Below are 26,884 nucleotides of genomic sequence, written 5' to 3' on the forward strand. Positions count from 1 at the left end.
GTATTTCAGGGTATAATGCAGCATGATTATCTTAAATGAAAATGAAAGCATCTTCTAAAGATGGTAAGATCCACAGATTCATAGCTCAGTCTGTGTGAAGTTTGCAACTCACAAAAGAGGAAGCATTCTTTCCGGATCAGGTAGCAGCCCAATACTGCTTTGGTTTATCCTTTACCACTTAGTGAAGTTTGAGAAATCTGTTTCCTACTGCCCTCATCCTGTTCAATTTCCAGAGCCTTTTAAAAACAAATTTTAAGTTGGCCCACCACCTTCATGAGCCTACGCAGGAACCCGGTAAAGACAACTAATAATAATAATGTTGGCATTAAGCGCTTACTATGTGCAGAGCACTGTTCTAAGCGCTGGGGTAGATACAGGGTCATCAGGTTGTCCCACGTGAGGCTCACAGTTTTCATCCCCATTTTACAGATGAGGTCACTGAGGCACAGAGAAGTGAAGTGGCTCGCCAACAGTCACACAGCTGACAAGTGGCAGAGTCGTAATTCGAACCCATGATCTCTGACTCCCAAGCCCGGGCTCTTCCCACTGAGCCACACTACCACCCAGACTGGGCATGATTATGACCATCTTTCTCCTCCACCCCGTGCATTCTATCTGTGAATGAACCTTTGAGTATGGTAGCTTTTTTAAAAAAATGATATTTAAGCGATTACTATATGCCAGAGACTATACTAAGTACTGGGGAAGATACAGGCTGATCAGATTGGGCACGGTCTGGGTCCCACTTGTGAAGTCTGCTGCAGTTGGGGCCTCTTAGATTCGCATCTGTGACAAAAGTTGTCCCCATTCTCTCTATCAGCCATCTTGCAATGCTTGCTGCTGGGCACAGGGGGACTGGTTGAGGGTATGTGGATGACTCTGTGCAAATCATCACCACTCCTGCAAAAACAACTCAAGTGCATGTGCTACTTTTTAATGACATTTGTTAAGCACTTGCTATGTGCTGGGGTAGTTACAAGACAATCACGTTGTACACAGTCTATGTCGGTAAGTGCTCAATAAATACAATTGAATGAATAAATATCCCACATGGGCTCACAGTCTTAATCCTGACTTTACAGTTGAAGTAACTGAGGCACAGATAAGTGAGGTGACTTGCCTGAGGTCACACAGCAGACAAATGGCAGAGCTGGGATTAGAACCTAGGTCTTTCGACTCTAGTCTGCTCTATCCATTAGGCCACATGGGTTCTCTACTGGCAGTAAGTCATTCCTTTCTCCTCTTAGCCTTGGTCAAATATCACTGGTTCACCTGAATGGCAAATTAGAAAAGGTGCACTACTACATTTTCATGGACAAAGTGCACAAGAGTGTGGCATGGCTAAAGTCAACACAGCATGTTGTATCAGGAAACAAAAAAACCCTCTCCTTAGGCTGGTATGTGATCGATATGTAACTTCCAGACTTTTGGAATTAAAGCATGCTAGGCCTCCTGGATATTTTATATTTAAAGTATTCTATTGTGTGAACTGTCGAGATTGTTAGGTTATTTGGCACGTTAGTGATTTCAAGAGTGAGGTGACTCATCTACTTACGGTATCTTCTGAGCCTTGAGTTTCTGGGATGTGTTTCACACACGAAATTTCCTCATGACCTGAAAGCTGTCAAAGTGATTGTGGCGTCAAGAAGGGTGGCATGGTTTGGGGTACCATGGGCCCCAAGACCTGGAACTTTGAGTGTTTGGCCATTTCAGCCCAAGTTTACTTCAGGCCCAGTTGATCTTGGCAGATATCTCCTGGTACTCCGGTAGAATGATGTGACTCCCCAGCTTAGTGAAACTGGTGAACAAACACAGCCTGCAAGTTTCCGGGGACCATTTCCATCTGTATAAATTCATAATCTTCGACCTGAGAGGTGGAGGGTAGGGCTATTTTCAAATCCCCAATATCATGTAAAAAGTGACACATACATCCACCTGTTTTTAGGAACCTTATAAAATATCAGTCAAATTTATTGAGCACTTAGTGTGCAGAGTGCTGACTAAGAATTTGGGAGAGTGCAATATAACAGAGTTGGTTGACAAATTCCTTGCCCATAATGAGCTTACATTGTAGAAGGGGAGATAAGCATTAATATAAATAAATTATGGCTAGGTACATAAGTGCTGTGGGACTGAGGGAACTGGGTGAAAAAAGGGTGCAAATTCAAGTGCAAATATTGGTTAAATGAACCGAACATTAGTCCATAGATCACCACTGACGGTGAAATTTACCTCAGGGTACGTGTGTGGCCGCAGAGGCCAATGCCCAACCCATTTCACGGCCTGCACACACGAAGAATGGCCATTGGGCCATCTTGTCTCGTTACATCCCCTGGTGCTGTTTTCACTGTTGCCTCCTTATGAAGCTTGTGCTCAAAAAGCAGTTCCTATTTTGATTGCAATGTGGCAGTTGACTCCCACCTTTCAGCTGGGATGTAGCCTTGTTTTACCCTAATGTTAAGAAGTTAGCTGTGACGTCCTTGCTTTGCTTCCCAATTTCAGCTCACCATTTAGTAACTGCTTGGGTATCCTACTATTGTCAGTTCTGATGTGTGACCTTGGGCAAGTTGCTTCACTTCTCTGAGCCTCAGTTATTTCATCTATAAAATGGGGTTTGAGACTCTGAGCCCCACATGGGACGGGAGACGGTGTCCAACCTGATTTGCTGTATCCTCCCTAGTGTGTAGTACAGTGCCCAGCATATAGTAAGTGCTGGACAAATACTACAGTTAATATTATCATTACTTGCATGCCCCACCCAGCTCAGCAGTGTGGAGGTGAGCCTCACTGCTATCAGGACAGTATAAATTCCAGAGCTACTTCCTCATCGTCTCCATCAGTGGAATTTATTGAATGTTTATTGTGTGCAGAGCAATGCACTAAGCTCTGTGTGCAGAGCAATGCACTAAGCTCTTAAGAGAGTAAAATACAACAGAGTTGTTAGACACATTCTTTCCCCGTCCACAACTATCTTCATTGCTAGTGATCCTGCCTTAGCATTTGACAATGAGTATCATCAATGGCGTTTATTGGGCACTTACTGTATGCAAAGCAATATACTAAGCACTTGGGTAGAAGAGAGGGCAGAGTTAAAGCTTGCAAGTATAAACTTGAAGTGGATAAAGCTGGCAGGATATTTAGATTTCTGCCAATAGTGCTCTGCAGCTCAAGCACAAGAGTGAAGGAGGTGGACTGGGCAGATTATCCAGGGCTGTGTGTTAGTGTTATGAGATTGATGAAGAGATGGGGAGCAAGTGAATTGAGTTCAGTAGAGAAGGTGGTGTTGAATGTCTTTTTGGTCAGCACGAGAGAGTAGTTTGTATATAGAGGCTAAATGGGGCTTGATAAATTGAGAAAATTGGACGGGGTCCAATGATAGGATGTCTCTGTGGAGGAATAGTACAGATTTATGGGAAGGAGGTGTGAGGGAGATCACATCTTCTGAAGAGAGCCAGGTTTCGGTGATGGCGAGGAGGAGGAGAGACCGGGGCAGGAACAGGTAAAGGATGAAGGGAAGCTTCATCCCCCATAATGGAGTGGGGGTTCCACAGGCCATACTTGGCAGAAACTGTGGAGGGGCTAGCAGGGGAGGGGACAGAATGAGGGATGGGAGGGTTTGGATTCATTCATTCATTCAATAGTATTTATTGAGCGCTTACTATGTGCAGAGCACTGTACTAAGCACTTGGAATCAACAAGTCAGCAACAGATAGAGACAGTCCCTGCCGTTTGACGGGCTTACGGTCTAATCGGGGGAGACGGACAGACAAGAACAATGGCAATAAATAGAGTCAAGGGGAAGAACATCTCATAAAAACAATGGCAACTAAATAGAATCGAGGCGATGTACAATTCATTAACAAAATAAATAGGATAATGGAAATATATACAGTTGAGCGGACGAGTACAGTGCTGTGGGGATGGGAAGGGAGAGGTGGAGGAGCAGAGGGAAAAGGGGAAAAAGAGGGTTTAGCTGCGGAGAGGTAAAAGGGGGGGTGGCAGAGGGAGTAGAGGGAGAAGAAGAGCTCAGTCTGGGAAGGCCTCTTGGAGGAGGTGAGTTTTAAGTAGGGTTTTGAAGAGGGGAAGAGAATCAGTTTGGCGGAGGTGAGGAGGGAGGGCGTCCCGGGACCACGGGAGGACGTGGCCCGGGGGTCGACGGCGGGATAGGCGAGACCGAGGGACGGTGAGGAGGTGGGCGGCAGAGGAGCGGAGCGTGCGGGGTGGGTGGTAGAAGGAGAGAAGGGAGGAGAGGTAGGAAGGGGCAAGGTGATGGAGAGCCTTGAAGCCTAGAGTGAGGAGTTTTTGTTTGGAGCGGAGGTCGATAGGCAACCACTGGAGTTGTTTAAGAAGGGGAGTGACATGCCCAGATCGTTTCTGCAGGAAGATGAGCCGGGCAGCGGAGTGAAGAATAGACCGGAGCGGGGCGAGAGAGGAGGAAGGGAGGTCAGAGAGAAGGCTGACACAGTAGTCTAGCTGGGATATAACGAGAGCCCGTAGCAGTAAGGTAGCCGTTTGGGTGGAGTGGAAAGGGCGGATCTTGGCGATAATGTAGAGAATTGGATGGGCATGAATTGTCAGGGGCCAGTGTAAGGAGAGGGGGATGAGGGGTGGCACTGGGACAGGAGGACAAGGATGGGTTGGGGAGGGCGGGTGGGGGTGGCCCAAGGGGTGGGAAGGGTTTAGATTGGAGCAAGTTGATGGTCTGCGCAGTGCAGGGGGCGGGGAGGGGACAAGGGGTGATGCTGGAACAGAGGGATTACAGGGATGAGGCGGGGAGGAGGGATGGGGGTGATGTGAAGGAAAGAGTTGGGTGGCGGAGGGGGCAGCGATAATGAAGTGGGAGGAGAGGACTGGGATGGGCGGACAGGCAGATGTATTGAAGAGTCATGGTGGGATCTGTGAGGTAAGGATCAGCAATAACAACTTAATCAGGTGATACCCAGAGTAGATGGTTGAATTGTCCTTGGGCCATTGAGTGCGAAAAGACCAGTGACTAGAGGAGTCCTGGGGAGATAGTGAATTGTCCTGAGGCTTGGAGAATGAAGATCCAGTGTTTAAAAGAATCCTGAGGAGATGGTTGAATTTTCTTAGGGGCCTGATGTATATAGATATATGTATATATACATATAAATGTGTATCTATAAATTATATATTACAAATTTTTCATATTAATATCTGTCTCCCCTTCTAGACTGCAAGCTCGTGGTAGGCAGGAAGCATGTCAGCCAACTTTGTTGTATTGTACTCTCCCAAGAGTTTAGAACAGTGCTCTGCGCATAATAAGCACTCAGTAAATACCTTTGATGATTATCATCATGTCTGCTGTGATCCGAAGCCACACTGTGATTCCGGGAGCATCTAGTTGAAAATAGATTTTTTAGGAGTGGACCTGGTATTCTGACTAGGATATGGCCAGCAATGTAGTTTATGAGAGTCTTGTATAAATTGCATAATCTGATCTTTCACCTTAATAATAAAAATAACATTAATTGTATTTGTTAAGCACTTTTCCAAGCATTGTTCTAAGGGCTGGGGTAGTTACAAGAGAATCAGGCTGGACACAGTTCCTGCCCCACATGGGGCTCACAGTCATAATCCCCATTTTACAGATGAGGGAACTGAGCCACAGAGAAGTGAAGTGACTTGCCCCAAGATCACACAGCAGACATGTGGCAGAACCAGGATTAGAACCCATATCCTCTGGACTTCCAGCCTGTGCTCTTTCCAGTAGATTGCACTGCTTTCTTCTTTAGGATGGCGATGATGGTGACATCTTTGAAGTCCTATGGCATCTCCTTAATGTTCCAAATGTTTAGAAAGAGCTCATGTAAGTGCTCGTAAAATGAATCACAGTGGCAGGACACTTTGCCTTTGTTCTTGGCTCTGAGTGCTGCAGTGACTCCCTCAAGCATTGGGCCAAGTGCCATGTCTTTGCATGTTGAAAGGTTTTTCTGTTTCAAAGGACCTCAACTCTAGTAGTAGAAGGTGGTTCCACAACATATTGAGGCATTTTGTGCTACTGCCCATTAACCAGGTGAAATCCTTAAAGGTGATGCAATGAATGAGTGGTTTATAGAGGCTCCTGATGGATCGTCTTCACAGTTGAAATTACTTGGTCTCCCAATCTTTCGACCAAGGGGCGGCTCTGGGGAAGAGGGAGGCGGGACTTTCTTTGAAGCTCTGGAGGAGGAAGGGACTCAGACCAATTGTGGACACGCAGATTGTGGAGGGGTTGTGCTTGCGGGGAATAGACTGTCCACCGGGTGATGCCTGGTGTCCTCCACAACCAAAGTGGCTCCGTCCCGCTTTCCCTCCATATCCGCCGGGGCTGCCGCCCCATCAGGGAACAGAGAGGAGGTGGAGGAGCTGTGTGGGTGAAGGGGGACATCTGTGTGTGATTTCCCCCCCGCTGGACTAGGGGACCGAGAGGAGATAGAGGGGCCATGTGGGTGAAGGGGCACTTGTCTGTATGTGTGATTTCCACTGTTGGACAAGGGGACAGAGAGGAGGCAGAGGGGTAAGTGAAGGGAGGCCGTCAGTGCCCAAGGTTTCCACTGCTGGATTAGGTATCGGAGAGGAGGTGGAGGGGCTGTGTGGGTGAAGGAGTCAAGTCCTGCATTCTAATTCCAGCTCTTCCACTTGATTGCTGGGTGACGTTGGGCAAATCACTTAATTTCACTGTGCCTCAGTTTCCTCAAGTGTAAAATGGGATTTAAATACCTGTTCTCCCTCCCCCTTAGGCTGTGAGCATCTTGCAGAACAGGGACTGGGCCAGATCTGATTGTATTGTATCTACCCCAGCACCTAGCACAGTGCTTGGCACATAATCAGCGTTTAATAAATACCACCGCCATTATTATCATCATCATCAATCATTATTATTATTAGATTTTGCCCTCAGTATGTCTCTTGAACCTGGACAAGTCGCTAATTTCTGGCTCCAAACGACCCTTCTGTACCTCATTACCTGTCTTCCTGGGTGCTTGAGCTCGTTGTGGGCAGGGATTGTCACTCTTTATTGCTATATTGTACTTTCCCAAGCACTTATTACAGTGCTCTGCACACAGTAAACACTTAATAAATACGATTGAATGGATGAATGGAGACAGGGCTTGGGGGATAAGGGAAAAGCTTTTTGATGGTCAGTTGGATGGACTGACATTTGGACACATTTGGAAAGTGGGGTAATTCTCACTAAGCCCGTTGTTGGGCAGGGATTGTCTCTACCTATTGCCAAATTATACATTCCAAGCGCTTAGTACAGTGCTCAGCACATAGTAAGCACTCAATAAATACTATTGAATGAATGAACTAATATTGAGATGCTGAAAAGTGTTTTACCCTGTGCGGATTTGAGTAAAAGTGAAGCTTGCTGCAGGAAAATCGTCTTCATAAGTACATTTGATTATTGCAGTCATGGCCACTTGGCGTGATAAATCTGGTTCCCATTACAGTAACAATCCCAACTTAATCTTTTTTAAAATTCTTTTTCAGAGGAAATACAAGAGTAGAAGAGGCATGTGAAATGTACACCAGAGCTGCAAACATGTTTAAGATGGCTAAAAACTGGAGTGGTAAGTTAAGTATAGGGTGGCTTGTTTTCAAGGAATTTGGGACAAATCTAAAAGATGGTGGATTCATTCAGTTAGTCTTATTTATTGAATGCTTACTGTGTGCAGAGCACTGTAGTGAGCACTTGGAAAGTCCAATCCAGCAATAGAGACAATCCCTGCCCACACTTGGCTTATAGTCTAGAATGTGGATAATGACAGTGTACTTTGTGCCCTAGAGAAGAAGGGGCTTTGCACAAATAAACTCAAAGTCCCACTGTGATAGGAACCAGAGAAGTGCACATGGTTACATAGGTTGGGTACCTGGTATGTAGCATGGGAAATAGGTTTGGCAGGAATTAGCAAATGAGCAATAATGAACAGATAAAAAGAAGCCAATTAACTCTTAACCTAGTTTTCAAGATTCTTGAGCGCAGAGATAATACCTATTCAATACTGTAAATTCCCCTAGCACAGTGTCTTTATGCCGGGTTCCTTGATGGTGTTATTTAATGCTGGTGAGAAGAAAAATTAATTGGATTTTAGAATCATGGGAATAACTTTTACTTCTTGAACTTCTTTACATTTAAGCCGTGCTGTTATACTGAATTTATATATTAGGAGAATACAGATTGGGGAAAAATGGAAAACGAGAGTGTGTTGATGGACTGAGCTGAGAGACAACAGGGTCAAGCAGAAAGATGACAAGGCCAAGGACAACAAGCACAGGACTGGGAGTCAGGAGCATCCTGGCATCATTGTTTGCCTGCTGTGTGGCTTTGGGGAAGTCACTGAACTTCCCTGTGCCTGAATTTCTTCAACTGTTGAATGGTGATTAAAATACCTGTTCTCCCCTTTATTAAATAAATGGTGTTTGTTAGGTCTGCACTATGTACCAGGCACTGTATTAAGCGCTGTGATAGATACAACATAATCAGTTTGGACATGGTCCATGTCCCACATGGGGATCACAGTCTTAATCACTCTTACAGATGACAGAAGGCGGAGCCAAGATTAGAATCCAGGTCCTCAGTCTCCCAGGCCTGTGCTTTTTCCACTGAACTGTGCTGCTTCTCTCTCCCTCTTAGACTGGGAGTCCCATGTGGGACAGGGACAATATATGATCTGATTGTATTTTATCTACCCCAGTGCCTAGCACAGTGCTTTGCACAGACAGTTTAACAAATATCACAATTATTATTATTCCACACTCTGGTACTCTGCTATCATTGCGAGTCACTATGAGGCACTGCTTCTTTATTCATCTCCCTTCTCTGCCCTCCGTAACCCGCCTGTAATCCCTTTCTTGGTCATCCCTACAACAAACTCCTATTTACACTAACTTTTTTAACCCTCCCAAGTGCTGAGTACTCTGTCATAGTTGAGATGTTGATGATGATGACCTTCACTTTTGTTTAGAGGGTAGTCCTTATTTTTCCCAAAAGTTTACGTCATTTATAATCTAGTTTCTTTGGATTTGGAGCAGTCTTTGCAGGCATAGTATTTCAAATACAGTTCATGACTTTCTTCATAAATTGCAAACTTTGAGGAAATGTTGCCATGGTCTGCAACAATTTTCTGTTCACACAACAAAGCTTCAAATGATGTTTTTAGAGGGAAATATGAGCCTCTCTTTTGGGTTCTAAGTATCTGTGGTTTGTCACCAGGACTACTAGCTAAGTCCTGCAGATGGTTGATTACTACATGATGTCTTAGACATTTCTGAGTATTCTTTGATGACCAAAATCAAAACTTACCCTGATATAATGTTTGGAATGATTCTGTACTTCACACAGTTCCTACTCCCAGAGATAATTTGACCTCAGCACATGCTGTCTGCCAGGTTAGCCTGTTTTCCTCAAAGTGGGTCTGGGTTAAGCATGGGCTTGTGGAAAAAATCTGTATATTTTCCCTTTAGAACCAAGATGTTGTTATACTGTGAGATGTAGTTATGCCATCCAGTTTTATAATGCCAAGACCAGACTAGTCACCCAAGAAGGAAATGAACAAGCTTTTATTGTTGCATGAGGGGAGGGAAGAAATTATCCTGTTTGCTATGGTCTAATGTTTGCGAAAGGAAGTTGTCGAGTGAACATCCAATGGCTTAAGCCGCCATTACTTTAATTCCTGCTCCCAGTTTGAGATTGACATATAGATGTAGTACAGATTTATTTAGAAGGTTTTTTCTCCTACACTGTGATATATAAATAAATCAATTCCACCCTTCCTAAACTGAGTAAAGGGTTATTCAGTAGACATCTTCCCAGAGAGGAAGTTTTATATTTTAAGATGGGACTTGCTTCCTCTAGACTGTAAGCTCATTATGTACAGGAAACATGTCTACAAACCCTGTTAAACTGTACTCTCCCAAGCCCTTAGTACAGCGTTCTGCAAACAAAAGCGCTCAATAAATATGATTGATTCCAAAAGCAGAGACACAATGGAAATGAACATTTGAGTACCAGACCTAATGGAGACAGCTGTCCTAGGGGACATCATCTCACCCCAAGTTAGATGATGCTCTGAAAAGGTTGGATTGGTTTTGTGACTGCCCTAACTTGATGAACATTTGCTAAATGCAGTAAAGCTTCATTTGATTGACTACATTTATCTCTGTGTCCTGAGAGGCAGAGTGTGTGTTTGTTTGGAGCAGCATATGATACTAATCGTCCTGCATTCATTAAGATATATTCCTGATTATTTTGCCTCTACCCCAGCACTTAAAACGTTGCTTGACACAGCAAGTGTGTATTAATATTGTAATAATACATCTATATGTGTGTATATACATATATATGTGTGTGTGTGTGTAAATATGTATATATACATGCACATTACAGGGAGCTAGAAAAATTAAACGTTATTTTATTTCTTAGCTGCAGGAAATGCATTTTGCCAGGCAGCAAAGCTCCACATGCAGCTCCAGAGCAAGCATGATTCTGCAACTAGTTTTGTGGACGCTGGAAATGCTTACAAAAAGGCTGACCCACAAGGTAAGGCACGCGAGATACTCTGGACTCGAAGGTGCCCACCTGACCGCCGAATTGTTTCCCACAGCCGTTTTGCGGGAAGAGTCTGTGTGGCCAGGGCTGACCATTTCATACTTTAGGCCTGTGGCTCTGTCCCCCACTATATAGTCCTTTTACAGACCCGAGATATATATATCTGGTCTACAGCTATAGCCACACTTGGCATAAAGTGAGCTACTAATTCCAAAAAGGATCATATGAGCTATCTCGTCCTTTGTGTAATTTAGCGGATAAGCAGGATCGTGAGAGGCTTTCCTTCTAGTTCCCTTTCTGTGTCTGTTTTCTCTTCTTCTCCTTTATATTTGTTAGGGTGGGTGCCTCCTTGCCCTTCAGCTCCTTAGGTTTGTTTGTCACTATCTTCTGCTTCTTCAAAAAGCATCTGAATTTGGCTCAAAGAAACAGGGCTTTTGACTTTGACCTCTCTTTCTGAAAAATACTTTCAATCCTGCTGAGTCTGCCAGCGTGACGCTAATGGGTTGATGATGTTGAATATAAGAGACACAGGTTAATGCCAGTGACCTAACCCCCTTTTTCGTCAATATGACACATTGTGCCTTATGCTCCAAGTCTGACTTTTGAGGATACAAGTAACTGAGGCCAAGAGAGGCAAAGCCAGAATGTTGCCTTATCTTATTTGCTTTTCACCAGCTTCCCTGTCCTCCCTCCACCCCCAGAATTTTTCCTTATTGATGTTCTTGTAACAACCTAGCAGAAAATGCTTTAAGTTCGTTTGACTGAATGGATTTCTCATTGTTTTTCTTAAACGCTTCACTTCAGAGGCTATTAACTGCCTAAATGCAGCCATCGATATTTACACAGACATGGTAAGCAACTACATTGATTGCTTGGAGTTGGGGTGGAGATAGCAAGCTGGTTCCCCTTTTCCTTTGTTCTTAAACAGATTTGGTAGGGATGGTTAAACCTGTGCTTCTCTTTAATATTTTCCTCCATAGGGAAGATTTACAATTGCTGCCAAGCATCACATTACCATTGCAGAGATATATGAGACCGAACTGGTAGATATTGAAAAGGTAGGCACCTTACAGTTTTTTTTGCCAAAGTCTAATCGATTTCGTCAACAATGGTGAGTTCAAGCTTTCCCAAACAATAAAAAACAACGAAATAAGCCTTTCCCTAGCAAGTGTAGCCATCACAAATTAAGACATGAGAGCAACTAGCCACCTCCCCCTACTATTAGATCTTTTGGAGGTTTCTTACCCTCCTTCTTTCTCTCTGGTGAGGTCAGCAAGGAAGTGATTTGTTAAATCTGATGTTAAATTTAGAAGCTGGTTTTAGGCAGTAACTGCCTTTTTCTGGACTGGCCAGTAGAGGACACCCAGACTTCACAACTTTCTATTCCTGCTTGTCTCTGCCTTGGCCACATCCATCTTTGGAAGTGCAGCAGTCATGTACTTTCGTGCATTCAGTTGTATTTATTGATGGTTTACTGTATGCAGAGCATTATACTAAGCACTTGAGGGAGTATAGTATAACAATGAACTGAAACATTCCCTGCCCACAGTGAATTTAAGGTCTAAAGGGTATGCACCTCATACCACTTTAGTGTGGCAGAGTTCCCAGCATGGAGATAGAGGCGTGGACCGCGTTTTCACCAGTTTGTCTGGGTACCATTGTTTCTCTCTTCAGTCTCTTTAAGGGCTGTCTTGCAAATTCCGACTATCTGATTGACCCAGGAGGGTGCATCCAGGAGGAGTGCAGGGAAGCTTTTATAGACCTGTGTCTGCATGTCACCTAATGAAATAACACAATCTGTAGGAACTTTTCCTCTGATAAGTTTTTTAGCGATTAGCCATCGTTTGACATCTACATTCCCTCCACTTGTGATGAATTCATTCAGTGGTATTTATTGAGTGCTTACTGTGTGCAGAGCACTGTACGAAGCGCATGAGAGAATACAACAATAAACAGACAGGTTCCCTATGTAATTCCATCGTCTGATGTGATTGTTAAAATTGTCTAGTGTCTGCAGTGTGCTGGTTGCTCCAAACTACTAAAGTTCATAAGTAGTCCAGCACCAGAATAGCTGGATGTGATCCTAAGTGGCCGTGTTAGCAGCTTCTTCCTTTCCTCTCCTCTCCCCATCCACCCCTCTTCCCCCAGTAGCAACATCTATGGGAGAATGGGAGACACAGCTGACCTGGAGCCTCGAGGTACTTTGAAATTTGCAGAGAAATGAGTTGGGCAGGATCTCTGCCCTCTAAGAGCTTATAGTCTGTGGGGGCCAAACATCAGTGGGAAGAAACAATTTCCCTCTAAATATCTAATTATCAGTGGTCAAAACCACCAGAACAGTAAGAAGAATTGAGATCCACCAGGGTCTCTCATGGCAGTGCCTTGAGCCCTCTCCAAATCCTGGATCCACTGAGCACTCTTTAGTGTTCTCCTGTGCCCTTTTGAGTTTCTCTCCAAATCTCCATGGCATCTGAGGACTGCCAGCCTCTTCAGGAGGATCAAGGCTCTGAAGGGGCTCAGGATTTGAGTCTCGCCTGGTTTCCAGAAGCTGGATTGGGCTCTCTGGATGATTTGTTTCCCGAGCCCGCCTTCCTCCAGTTTTCTAGTGCTGACAGTTTGGAAAAGCCTCAGTGTTATTTTTCGTAGAAGTAAATGCACCAAATGGCCATTTAAACCACTTTTTGTATTCTTTTGTTTCAACAAGAGCCACTGATGTATTGTTCAGCCTGTGCAAAGTGCCTTATTTTGAAGAGGTACAGTATGTTTATCTGAAAAAGCCTCTTCTAAAATTGAAGTAAGTTTTGTCATGGCAATATAGGCAGAGGTTTTGGACAAATTTAAGGGCATTTATGTGTTCTTTATTTCATAGTAGTACCAAGATGGTGTGAAAGGATTTGATGATAAAATAAAGAAAAGGCTTCCATATCAGCCTGATGAAAGCTCACTTCCTCTTGAAATGATGACTAATTAAATATTCTATTTTGCAAACTAATCCAGAAAGTAGCCTCACCCCCACCTTCTTAGCCTAGTCCTCCTACCCTGTTGATGATGATGGCATTTGTTAAGTGCTTACTATATGCCAGGAACTCTTCTAAGTGCTGCGGTAGGTACAAGATAATCAGTTGGATACACATAGGCTCACTCGAGGCTTCAAGGCTCTACATCACCTTGCCCCTTCCTACCTCTCCTCTCTTCTCTCTTTCTACCACCCACCCCGCACGCTCCGCTCCTCTGCCGCCCACCTCCTCACCATGCCCTGGTCTCGCCTATCCCGCCGTCGACCCCTGGGCCACGTCCTCCCGCGGTCCTGGAACGCCCTCCCTCCTCACCTCCGCCAAACTGATTCTCTTCCCCTCTTCAAAACCCTACTTAAAACTCACCTCCTCCAAGAGGCCTTCCCAGACTGAGCTCCTCTTCTCCCTCTACTCCCTCTGCCACCCCCCCTTTACCTCTCCGCAGCTAAACCCCCTTTTTCCCCTTTTCCCTCTGCTCCTCCCCCTCTCCCTTCCCATCCCCACAGCACTGTATGTCCGCCCAACTGTATATATTTTCATTACCCTATTTATTTTGTTAATGTACATCGCCTTGATTCTATTTAGTTGCCATTGTTTTTACGAGATGTTCTTCCCCTTGACTCTATTTATTGCCATTGTTCTTGTCTGTCCATCTCCCCCGATTAGACTGTAAGCCCGTCAAACGGCAGGGACTGTCTCTATCTGTTGCCGACTTGTTCATCCCAAGCGCTTAGTACAGTGCTCTGCACATAGTAAGCGCTCAGTAAATACTATTGAATGAATGAATGAACATAATGTCCCAAATGGGGCTCACAGCATTAATCCCCATTTTACAGATGAGGTAACTGAAGCACAGAGAAGTGAAGTGATTTGCGCAAGGTCATGCAGCCCACAAGTGGCAGAGCCAGGGTTAGAATCCATGTCCTTCTGACTCCCAGGCCCATACTCTACCCACTAGGCAACACTGCTTCCGTTAGACTTTCCTGGCCTGCCTCTGCCCACATTCTGATCTCTCCCACCCTGTTTTCCGCCATGGTCCCATGCTTCCCCCTCTATTCAGTATCTAGTTTTGAAAATTGCTTTTCTTTCCTAAAGCTCCAATGCAATGGACTTCACTCCCGCTGCCACTTCCACCCCTCCAGCCCCTTCCTATCTGGTGGTGTCCACCTTCTAGGGCTACGAAGTCCAGGGGCGAGATTGGGACAGCCTGGGAGGAGGGAAAGTGGTGGAGGGGAGAGTGAAGGAGAAGGTCACCTGCTGTTCCCTCCCCACCCCCCCTTTTCTGCTCTTGTGCCATTGCCCCATGTGTGCCCTGATCCAGCCCCAGTTAGGGGGACTCCCTCCTCGACTACTGTCAGCCCCAGTTAGGGGGACCACCAGTTTCTGGCAGGGCTAAGCAGCTGAAGCCATCATGTTGCAGTTGCAGGAAGAAAAAATGTTACAAGACTATAAAAAATAGAGGGGGTTTTCGATGACGCAAGGGAGGGGGAGTCCTCTGCAGAGCAAGGAGAAAAGCCGCAGAATGCCAGGAAGAGCAGGGCTGAGGATATATGTATTTGCTTCAGGCAGGGGCAGGGACAGGCTCAAAAAGCAGTCAGTCAAATATTTAACTTGTGAGGTTCTCAGAGAATGAATACCATGCCTCTGGGTAATGGGGGCAGGGTGGCGGAATCAACATTGGGTTGTAGAATACTCTCTGAAAACTTCTTTTAATTAGAAATAGATTTTTATGGGCAAGATGTTTTGAGACTAAACTTTGGGTTTGATTTCAGGCTATTGCACATTATGAACAGTCAGCTGATTATTACAAAGGAGAAGAATCCAACAGGCAAGTTTTCTTTGTGGAGTAATTGGTCGAAAGCATGACGATCAACATATTGTTTTTATTCCATGTCCTGAAGCTTTGCGATTCTTGATGTGCAGTATTTGACCAGGGAGGTCTATAAAATGAAAGTATTGCAGAGGAAGTCCTTTCATTTTCCTCGGTTACTATTAGAATGTTACTTATTTTAACTCTAGCTCTTGATTCCAGTTCAGCCAACAAGTGTCTGTTGAAGGTGGCAGCATACGCTGCCCAGCTAGAACAGTACCAGAAAGCCATTGAAATCTACGAGCAGGTCAGTGCATTTGCCCAAAATAGCATATTCTAGTTCTTACTGTTTCCCGCTATCTTGAAATGGTCACTGTTGTATTCATAGATTGACTATTCAGTTGTTAAATTTGGACTTTGTCAGTGCTGCTTGCTCCTATCCTCTGTTGGGGCCATAATAAATTTAGTGTCCTAAATCGATCCATCAATCAGTGGTATATATTGAGTGCTTACTGTGGGCAGAGCATACTACTGTGTGCTGGGGAGAGTACAGTGCAGCAGAGTAGGTAGATATGTTTGCTGCCCACATGGAGTTTACAGTTTTAAAGAAGTCATATGTAGAATGGAACACCCTAGAACATGTTTTCATGTGCACTGTTTGCCAAGATGAACGTGTGTAAACATCTCTGCTAAGCTGCTCTGTTCTTTGTTGTATTTATTGAGCGCTTACTGTGTGCAGAACACTGTACTAAGTACTTGGGAGAGTACAAAATAACAACAAACAGACACATTCCCTGCTCACAACGATTTTACAATCTCAGTTCTCTTCACATCTAGGTTGGGACAAACACCATGGATAATCCACTGCTGAAGTATAGTGCAAAGGATTACTTTTTCAAAGCAGCCCTCTGCCACTTCATAGTGGATGAATTGAATGCCAAAGTAAGTAGCCCCTAAGCCAGAAATCCCAATCTGGCTTCTCCATCTTTACAGTGGACAGACAGGGATATGCTGCTGACTGCTTTGGGAAATCGATGGGCTCCATCTGCACTCCCCACGTTCCCATTTTCTGGAGGGAGTTGGATTGGAAATGTATTTTATTTTAGGCTGAAATAGAGTTGGCCGAGATGTACTACTAGCTCCTGACATGCCGAGGTGTGGGTTTTAAATGACATTTTACTGTTCCATTTTTGGTACAAGTGAAGACACGTGGTTAAACAAAACTGTGTAAATTGACCTCTGGTTCACAATTTAACAGGATTACCATGGAAACTGATTTAAGGATGCCCTTTCATTTTCAGCTGGCTCTTGAAAAGTATGAAGAAATGTTTCCGGCCTTTACTGATTCAAGGGAATGCAAATTATTGAAAGTAAGTAAAATTTATGTCAAAAAGATGTTGTAGCTGTTGTTGCAGTGCAGCCTGGTGGTTTCAGGACTCTGAGGAACTGGGTCTTAGGGTGGGACATCATTTTAGAGGAGGGTTGCAGTCTCCGTGTTCTTCATTTTCATTTAATTTTGACCTCGGATGGAAAATGATTCTAAAACAGGCATGTGTCAATAAAACATTTAGAAACCTGAAGCTAGCTGAGTGGGATGTAAGTGCGCTGTATTTAGAAAAAAACTGCTGAAAGCTCATTTTCTCACACTTTTAGGATTGTTGACTGAAAAACAGAAGAATGTGTTTTTCATCTATATTCCATTTCCACCATTTTCCCTTATCACTTGGTAATTTCTCCTTAGACTGTGAGTTCCATGTGGAACAGGGACTGTGCCTGACCAGAATAACTTGAATCTACCCAAGGGCTTGGAACAGTGCTTTGCACATAATAAGTGCTTAGCAAATACTGTAATAATCATAATAATAATTATTTGAAAGTTTATCTCCTTCTGATGCACAAAGACACGGAGGAGTTTTAGGCTGCTATTCTGATGTCTATATTTTTATGTTGTCAGAAATTGCTGGAAGCTCATGAGGAGCAGAACAGTGAAGCTTACACAGAAGCTGTAAGTAGTCCATTTATTTTATACATCTGCAACTGTAGCAGGTGCTTCTGGTTGGGAGTTGTTGAATCTGTATTATTCCCTCTGTTTTTTGTTTACAGAACCGTTAGTGAACAGTAACACCAACAAAATGCATCTCACCTGTTTTGAGCAAATGCCTTGTTCAGAGAGGTTCTTCTCACCCTTTAAATGGATTTCAAAAATAGCATAACTCAGTGTTATTACTGTTTGGCTGGCTGCTGTTGCATATGTCCCAAATGGTAATACAGTGTAGCTTCTGTTTTAGATTTAATTTTTTTGTCTTGGTAGTTGTTGTGAATTCCTTTGACCTTTGTGCTCAGAATTGCTCTGAATCCAAGCTGAGGACTTTGGAACACATATTCCTTTAAAACACAAAAATGAAATAAGAGCAACAGCAAAAAACTAAATCCTTGAAAGAGCATTCTAAGCTTAAGAAATTGCCTTCAAATTCCATAGCTGCCAAGGCCACTTTATTTCCCATCTCCTTTCTCCTCCTCTTCCTTCGTTCCTGCTTTCCAAAGTACTAAGAAAGGAAGGGAGGAGTCTAAGGACAGAAACTGTCAGAGAACCAATGGGGTCTTTAGTCCCTCTTTGATTTTTCTCTGGTGAGTCTGCCTTGCTCTCTGTGGCACGCAACTCCATCCCCCTACACCTCTTATCTCCCAATGCCAATTCAAGCTGAGTTTCCAGCTGCCTCTTATTGTGACTCCTGAAAATAAAGGAGACCCCCGACAAAGGGAGGTAGGTAGACTGTCCAAGCGGAGTAGAGGGAGGTGAACATCAGAGAAGCAGCGTGGCCTAGTAGGAAGAGCACGGGTCTGGGAGTCAGAGGACCTGAGTTCCTCTGCCATATGTGTGTGACCTTGGGTGAGCTTAAAAAAATTATATTTTAAAAAAAGTTCTGTAGAGACAAGTGATAGGGGAGGCTGGCAGAGGGTGGGGCTGTATGATGGTTCCCCAGCGGGAGGGTCTTCACTTAGGGTGCGGGGAGAAGAGGGGGCGAAACGATCGCTTTTCCCTTCTCGGCTCTGATTCTCTTCCCCGGCAGGGTGAGATTGGGTGGCTGAAGGCCTGAGCATCCCAAACTTCTCCATCCCTCCCTTCTCTCTCTAACCCCCCGGGGCCTGGGCTCGCCCTGCAGGGCAGTGACTCCTCTAATGCTAACCTTTTCACTGTACCTCAGTCTCGCCGCCGACCCCTCGCCCACATCTTCCCTCTGGCCTGGAACGCCCTCCCTCCTCCTATGTGACAGATAATTGCTCTCCCCAACTTGAAAACTTTATTGAAGGCACATCTCCAAGAAGCCTTCCCTGATTAACCCCTCCTCTCCTATTCTTCCACACTCTTCTGCACCACTCCTGCATTCATCCTCCCTCCCATCCTCACAGCACACATGGATATATCTGTATATATTTGTAATTTATTTATTTATCTATTTATAACGTCTTTCTCTCCCTCTAGACTGTGAGCTCGTTGTAGGTAGGAATGTATCTGTTTGTTATATTGTACTCTCCCAAGCATTTAGTATAGTGTTTTGCACACAGTAAGCGCTCAATAAATATGACTGAATGAATGAATACCCATGAATTTATAAAAAGATAAAGGGATGAATTTTAATTGGGTTTTATGTTGACTTTGGAACAGTAAAGGAAGCAATGTGGTCTGATGGAAAGAGCTCAGAACTGGGAGTCAGGAGACCTGGATTCTAGACTGTAAGCTCCATGTGGGCAGGGAACAGGTCTACCCACTGTATTATACTCTCTCCCATTCACTTAGTAAAGGGCTGTGCACCCAGTAAGTGCTCAGTAAGTATCAATTATTAATTGATAGACCTTGTGCCTGCCGTGTGATTACCCTGTGTGGAAAATCATTTAACTTCTTTGTGCTTCAATTTCCTCACCTATAAAATGAATATTATATCCTTGTTCTCCCTCTCTCTTAAACTGTGAGCGCCATATGGGACAAGGAATGTGTCCAAACTGATAGTCTATTATCTACCCCAGCGCCTAACACAGTGCTTGCCTCATAGGAACCAATAATTGCTATTACTATTTTATTATTACTATTATTTACAAGGGCGACTCAGTTCTTAGCAAAAACACGTTTTGTGGTTTGTTGTCTCCTCTGCTTATTCCCCCTTTATGCTCAGTGGGCTTATAGAAAAATGATCCAGGCAGCAGAGTGAAATATGGACTGGAATGCAGGAAGAAAGATTGGCAGGGAGGTCAGCGAAGAGGCTGATCCAGTAATCAAGATGGGATAGAATAAGTGCTTGGATTTACACTGTTAGCAATTTGGATGGAGAAGAAAGGGCAGATTTTAGCAATGTTGTGAAGTTTGAACCAACAGGATTTGGTGACAGATTGAATGTGTGGCTTGAATGAAGATAGATGAGTTGAGGAAACACCAAGTTACGGGCTTGTAAAACAGGAAGGATGGTGGAGCAGTCTACAGTGATGGGAAAGACAGGATTTGGGTGGGAAGATGAGGAGTTCTGTTTTGGACATGTTAAATTTGAGGTGTCAGTGGGGCGTCCAGGAAATATCTTGAAGGCAGGGGAAATACAAGACTGCAGGTAAGGAGAGATGTCAGAACTTTCATTCATTCATTCATTCAATAGTATTTATTGAGCGCTTACTATGTGCAGAGCACTGTACTAAGCGCTTGGGATGAACAAGTTGGCAACAGATACAGTCCCTGCCGTTTGACAGGCTTACAGTCTAATCGGGGGAGATGGACAGACAAGAACAATGGCAATAAATAGAGTCAAGGGGAAGAACATCTCGTAAAAACAATGGCAACTAAATAGAATCAAGGCGATGTACAATTCATTAACAAAATAAATAGGGCAATGGAAATATATACAGTTGAGCGGACGAGTACAGTGCTGTGGGGAAGGGAAGGGAGAGGTGGAGGAGCAGAGGGAAAAGGGGAAAAAGAGGGTTTAGCTGCGGAGAGGTAAAGGGGGGGTGGCAGAGGGAGTAGAGGGAGAAGAGGAGCTCAGTCTGGGGAGTTAATTTGGGTATCATCCATATGAAGAATGCAGTTGAAGCTATGGGAGTGAATGAGTTCACCATCTGAGTGGGTGTAGATGGAGAACAGAAGGGGACCCAGAACTGAGCCTTGAAAGACTCCCACAGTCTGGGAGGCAGAGGAGGACCACGAAAGAGACTGAAAATGAGCAGCCATAGAGATAGGAGGAAAACCAAGAGATGGTGGTGTCAGTGAAGCCAAGGTTGGATAATAATAATAATGTTGGTATTTGTTAAGTGCTTACTATGTGCAGAGCACTGTTCTAAGCGCTGGGGTGGATACAGGGTAATCAGTTTGTCCCACGTGAGGCTCACAGTTAATCCCCATTTTACTGATGAGGTAACTGAGGCACAGAGAAATTAAGTGACTTGCCCACAGTGTTTCCAGGAGAAGGGGGTGGTGATGTCAAAAGCAGCTGAAAGGTCAAGGAGGATTAGAATGAAGTAGAGTCCTTTGAATTTGGCGAGGAGATCATTGGTGAGAGGGCAGTTTTGGTGGAGGCCAGGGAAAGGAATCCAGATTGGAGGGTGTCAGTGAGAGAATTGGTTGAGGGTAAGTGTAAATAACTCACTCAAGGAGTTCAGAGAGGAACTTTAATTCATTCATTCAATAGTATTTATTGAGCACTTACTATGTGCAGAGCACTGTACTAAGCACTTGGAATAAACAAGTCGGCAACAGAGACAGTCCCATTTGAGGGGCTTACAGTCTAATCGGGAGAGACGGACAGACAAGAACAATGGCAATAAATAGAGTCAAGGGGAAGAACATCTCGTAAAAACAATGGCAACTAAATAGAATCAAGGCGATGTACATTTCATTAACAAAATAAATAGGGTAATGAAAATATATACAGTTGAGCAGACGAGTACAGTGCTGAGGGGATGGGAAGGGAGAGGGGGAGGAGCAGAGGGAAATGGGGGGAAAAGAGGGTTAAGCTGTGGAGAGGTGGGGGGGGCGGTAGAGGGAGTAGAGGGAGAAGGGGAGCTCAGTCTGGGAAGGCCTCTTGGAGGAGGTGAGTTTTAAGAAGGGAGATGAGGTGATAACTGGAGTGAGCCCTGGGGTCCAAGGAAGGGGTTTTTTAGGCTATGGGAAACATGAGCTCATTGTGGGTGGGGAGTGTATCTGTTTGGGTTTTTTATTGTACTCTTCCAAGCCTTAGTACAGTACTTTACACACAGTAAACACTCAATAATTGAATGAATGAGCAGACAGTGGGGAAGAAGCCATTGGAGAGTGAACAGTTGAAGATAGCAGTCAGGGAGGGAAGAAGGAAGGGAGCAGGGGTAGGGTCACAGGTGCAGGTGGAGAGGGTAGATTTTGAGAGGAGGTAGGAGAGGTGGGAGATTTCAAGCTCACCATCAATTGGGCAGGGTTCCTGGGAGTGCTGACCTGAGACTATGGAGCTAGACGGTAAAGTCCTTGACAGCAGGGATCGTATCCTCTTAAGTCTACTGTTCTCTCCCAAGCACTCCCTACAGTGCTCTGCATAAAGTAGGCTGTCAGTCGATAAGATCGAGATTGATAGGACACCATCCTGCCTTCATCATGCAATCTTAAGCAATTCTCGGTGATAGATTTGTCTCCCGGCAGTGTGTGACTCAAACAGGATTTTCCGCAGCAAAATTACTTTCAAGGAATATACGCGATCTGTGCAGACATAATCCCCAGATTGTGTAATAATAATAATGATGATGGCATTTGTTAATCACTTAATGTGTGCGAGGCGCTGTTCTAAGTGCTGGGAGGGCTACAGTAATAATAATTTTGGTATTTGTCACTTACTATGTGCAGAGTGCTGGGGTAGATATAGGGTAATCAGGTTGTCCCACGTGAAGCTCACAGTTAATCCCCATTGTACAGGTGAGGAAACAGGCACAGAGAAGTTAAGTGACTTGCCTACAATCACACAGCTGACAAGTGGCAGAGCCGGGATTTGAACCCATGACCTCTGACTCCCAACCCCGGGCTCTTTCCACTGAGCCACACAAGGTGATCCGGTTGTCCCACATGGGGCTCACAGTCTTAATCCGCATTTTACAGATGAGGTCACTGAGGGTCAGAGAAGTTAAAAGACTTGCCCAAAGTCACACAGGTAACTAGTGGATGAGCCAGGATTAGAACCCATGACCTCTGACTCCCAAGCCCATGCTCTTTCCAGTGAGCCACGCTGCTTCTAGTGCTGCCATTTTGTATTCATGTTCTTGAGATTGATTTTCATTCATCTACCCTCATCCTAGGTTAAAGAATTTGATTCAATATCTCGCCTAGACCAATGGCTCACTACTATGTTGCTTCGCATCAAAAAGTCAATTCAGGAAGATGGTGAAGTCGAGGGAGACCTGAAGTGAATTATCCGTGAACCCTGTGGCATGTGCAGTCTCACTATCCCTCCTCCTCTTCTGTTTTGTGTTGACAGCCAAGGGCTATTACAGGTTCCTGATGAATGGCTGTGTTTTGTTGCTTATGAACCAAATGATTTGTGTATTCTTTAATATCTGTGTCTGTGTTGTTGTAACCTTGGTGAGTAACAAAGAAAACTCAAAATGTCATTTGTATGCGATTTGACAGTAACACCCATTTGTCAAATTTCCAAGATCGCTGCAATAAATGTGTTGTTTTGTTCTCGGGGAAAGTGAAAGATCCAAGTTAAAATTTTGTCTGATGCTTATCAACTGTATGGAGGGCTTCAACACCTGACTCAGTCTTGTGAATATCTTTGGCATAAGATAGTGACGCATTAGTATTTTGGACTACTTTAGAACACTTTTGAAATTATATTTTAATGAAGGTTTTTAATGGGCCAAGAACAACCTTAGGCAACTGCGTTATTCTGTACTTCCCAAGCACCTGGTACTGTGTACTGCACCAAGAAATGTATTTGGCTTTCAGTTTTTATGGAACTATCTTAAAGGTGTGGGTGAGCAGTTCCTATTCTTTAATTTTTGTGTACCCAGTGGGCATGGGTAGAGACCAATAGCATCATGAAGCAGCATAACTTCTCTAAATGAATGGACACCCATCCAGGTTTTCCCACAAGATTAGTGTCTCATCTTCTGTCATCGATTAGAATTTAATCATGTGGAAGATATCAAAATGCAGGTTTTTTTCTTGGAGAGATTTTCCTACTTAATTTGTGGCAGAAATCACTTCCCTCTCCAAATTTAAAGAGGTTTTATTGTACAGCCTTTTTTAATTTTCCCTTTCTGGTTCACTGGACCCAGGTTTGTTCCAGGTGAGTTGGGATGGGTGTTGTCTATTTTGTCTGTCTTGGAGTTAGAGAAGAATGGGTTTGTTTGATTAGTGGGTCATATATACAGGTGCTTGTTGAGGACTTCAAGGAAAGTTCATTGAGGCTACTAAAGATTTGTTAGTTAAAGCCAATTTAGCAATATTTCTTATATTTAGTTGCTAAATCCATAAACATTCCTAGCAGTAGGTGTGAGTAACAGAGACTGAAACACATTGTTCAGTATGTTTTCTCTTTGATCTCTGAGCTGCTTTCAAGCTGGAAAGAGACTAGCACCATCCATGGTGGTGTTTATTAAAGACCTGGGCTTTGTGAGTTTGGAGGGCAGAAGCCGTCATGGAGGTAAATAATATTGGCCTCTTTAGCCAGTTTAAGTTTTGTTTAGCAGTGTTCCATTTTTCATGATGTAATGGGATCTGATGACTGTGTTCCTCCAATTGAAATAGTGTGTAACCCTAGAAAAATGAACCTACCTTTAGGGAAACCTCAGGGGAGACCAAAATATGGTCACACAAGTTGGGAAAAATGTTTTTGCTTTTTTTTTTTTTAAATGCACATAGCCATACTGGATATCTGTCCTGTCTCTTTACTTGGCAGGGTCTTAGCCTTCTGGTTACAAAATAAGCATTAGAGCACTTGCCCTTCCCCCTTATGTGGATTTTTTTCCATTCAGTACCGATTGGAAGCATTCTTGATCCTGTTCAACCCTTTTGTTCTGACACTTAAACAGGGAGGGTGGGGGTCTGTATCTCAGGGAAACTTGACTGGAAGGGCAGGGCAGAATGGTTACCCCAAAGATGTCGAGAAGCAGAAATAAGATCAGATTGAATTTTTCAACCCTGAAATTAAACTGTAAAGCCGAAATATGGGACTGAAAGTTGCTTATCTAATAGCCTTTAAAATCAAGTGCATGGTAGGTTGGAGGTGAGATTTTAGCCATCATGAAACTGTTGAATGTTTCAGGGGAGGTGAACCCCACTAATAGCTCCAGGAGACCCAGGTCTGTCTGCTTCTAGCCACCGCATTGCTTGGGCATGCATAAGGAAGCTCCAATTTAGTTGTGTCCCTCCTGTGTTTTCTCAGGTTAGCAGTGAAGTGCCAGTGGGTACTTGACATGTCAGGTCTGAGACACAATTAAATCAAACCCTCCTAAAGAAGCACACAGCCAAGTTCTACAGGGAACCAGTCCCTCATGGGGCTTGGAAAACAATTCCAACTCAACAGAGAGTGGCTGAAAAGTCCAAGTCTTTCTACTTTGTCAGTCTGGGCCACAGCCAAACTCTAACCCTAGAAAAAAGGGCAGATTCTGGCTTAGTGCTCAGCCAGAAACAGTTTCATTAGCTTTAAGCCCAGAGCACCAATCTGAATATCTGGGGTCTGCCTCAGTGCCTGGCACATAGTAAGCACTTAATACCATCCTCATCATACTAATATTATTATTAGTAGTAGTAGTAGTAGTATACCCAGACATACTTTTCAGATGTTTCAGCTGGCATTGCCATGGGTTAGGGATTCTGCTGGGATTTACAGGTTTTTGAACAGTAGCCAGACAGGTTGTAGACTGTTTTCACCCACCCGTGATGAAGTTCGTGGAGGGATTGGATCCCCTGTCCTCTTGAAGCCCAGGGAAGAAATGGGCACCGGCGCCTACCATTTTCAAGTAGCAGAGGCCAGAGACCATTACTAGTAGGTTGTCATTAAGTAGCTCTGCTGTCTTCCTTCAAGTTCCCACGATTGTGTTGTTCACCGGCAGTGAACAGAGGAGCTGCTGCTGCCTTTTCAATTTGTACTTGGAATTTGTAAAGGCTAGTATCTCTGGTGTTAGGCAATACTTATTTTTTGATCCGCTCCTGGCGGGTGGCTGACTGGAATCAACTGGAGTTCCCCATGTCAGAACAAATGATGAGTTCTGTGTCTGAGCCAAACTAACCAGAGAGGAAGTGTTTGTATTCATCCCAAATAGCCAGACTACAATGTAAAATGAATCTGGCTGCTATCCCAATAAAAAAGAGAGTAAGAGAAGGAGTTAGGTTTTCCAGATGCAGATAACTTTCTTTTCAGTGTAACTACGTTTTAGTTTAATGGTACAATAAAATTTTAAATAAACTTGAGAGAAATCTTATGTTTGATCATTTGAACTTAAAGAGGAGTAACATTTCTTGTTTTTTTGAAAAGCAATGCTTTTGTGAAAGTGTTTTTACAGTTGGTCTGACTTTCTTTGGGTGTTTACTTTTTTATTTATCCAATAATTTGAAAACAGTATTTTTGCACAGTTGTGATATGCATAAATGAACTTTGATGTGTCACTGTAACCAAACTATAGGTACTAGCTATTGTGATGTGTCCTGTTCCTTCTTTGCCGTTGTACACATTTGTCTAAATGCAAAACCTTTGTGACTTTTGTATAGTAGGCTAGTGGAGCATGCCCTCCCCTCTTCTAGAACCCACCCCTGGGCTGAAATGTGGCCAGAGCTGGGTGCACCTGTTAGAGCACTGGGGCTGTCGCACTTAGTGGTTGTTTCCTTCCTAGGCCTGTACCCTCTGTTATGATACTGTTTAATAAGAACTTTGCCTTAGCTGGAACGGAAACTGTTCTGTGGGAATCTGTAAAGTAATAAAGTGAAAGTGACCATTCATTTTGATGCAATCATTTACATAGAGCAACTGGCTTCCAGGTGTAAGAGGATAATGGGATCCTACCACTAAACGTTTAATTGATTCACTTAGTACAGTGTTCTTTATACAGTAAGGGCTCAGTAAATACCATTGATTGATGTACAGCTAAGAGTCCCCTGGCCACCATCTTGAATCTTTACCAGCTCTTATCCAGCACCATGGGCTAAAGGACAGCCGTGGATGAGGAAAAGATTTGCTTTGTGCAACTGGGCAGCTTAGCTGGCTAAAACTAAACTGGGACTAAAATTGACCCTCCTACATTCAAAGAAATTCAAGGAAATGCAGGACTAGGAACTCCAGACAATCTGATTAATAGCTGTGAGAAGCAGTATGGCTTAATGGAAAGAGCTCGGGTCTTGGAGTCAGAGGACTTGGGCTCTAATTCTGACTCTTTCATTTGACTGTGTGACCCTGGTCAAGTCATTTTACTTATCAGTGCTTCAGTTGCCTCATCTGTAAAATGGGGATTAAGACTGTGGACCCTATATGGGAGAGAGTCTGTGTCCAACCCAGTTATCTTGTTATT

The 26,884-nt window shown here is 44.0% G+C and overlaps 1 protein-coding gene across 1 annotated transcript in view; it reads left to right on the forward strand.

Moving 5' to 3' along the window:
• NAPB (NSF attachment protein beta) overlaps positions 1-26,318 on the forward strand; it is a 38,158-nt gene extending 11,840 nt beyond the window's left edge. The window contains exons 2-11 of the mRNA XM_029063773.2: positions 7,495-7,574; positions 10,427-10,543; positions 11,357-11,403; positions 11,533-11,610; positions 15,339-15,394; positions 15,599-15,683; positions 16,214-16,318; positions 16,678-16,746; positions 17,331-17,381; positions 22,673-26,318. Of these exons, the coding sequence (XP_028919606.1) occupies positions 7,495-7,574; positions 10,427-10,543; positions 11,357-11,403; positions 11,533-11,610; positions 15,339-15,394; positions 15,599-15,683; positions 16,214-16,318; positions 16,678-16,746; positions 17,331-17,381; positions 22,673-22,783 (799 nt within the window). The 3' untranslated portion in view covers positions 22,784-26,318. The remainder of the gene's footprint in view (positions 1-7,494; positions 7,575-10,426; positions 10,544-11,356; positions 11,404-11,532; positions 11,611-15,338; positions 15,395-15,598; positions 15,684-16,213; positions 16,319-16,677; positions 16,747-17,330; positions 17,382-22,672) is intronic.
• The last annotated feature ends 566 nt before the right edge of the window (positions 26,319-26,884 follow it).

The sequence above is a fragment of the Ornithorhynchus anatinus genome, chromosome 1 (genome assembly GCF_004115215.2).
Source record: "Ornithorhynchus anatinus isolate Pmale09 chromosome 1, mOrnAna1.pri.v4, whole genome shotgun sequence".
In the NCBI taxonomy this organism is placed as follows: Eukaryota; Metazoa; Chordata; class Mammalia; order Monotremata; family Ornithorhynchidae; genus Ornithorhynchus; species Ornithorhynchus anatinus.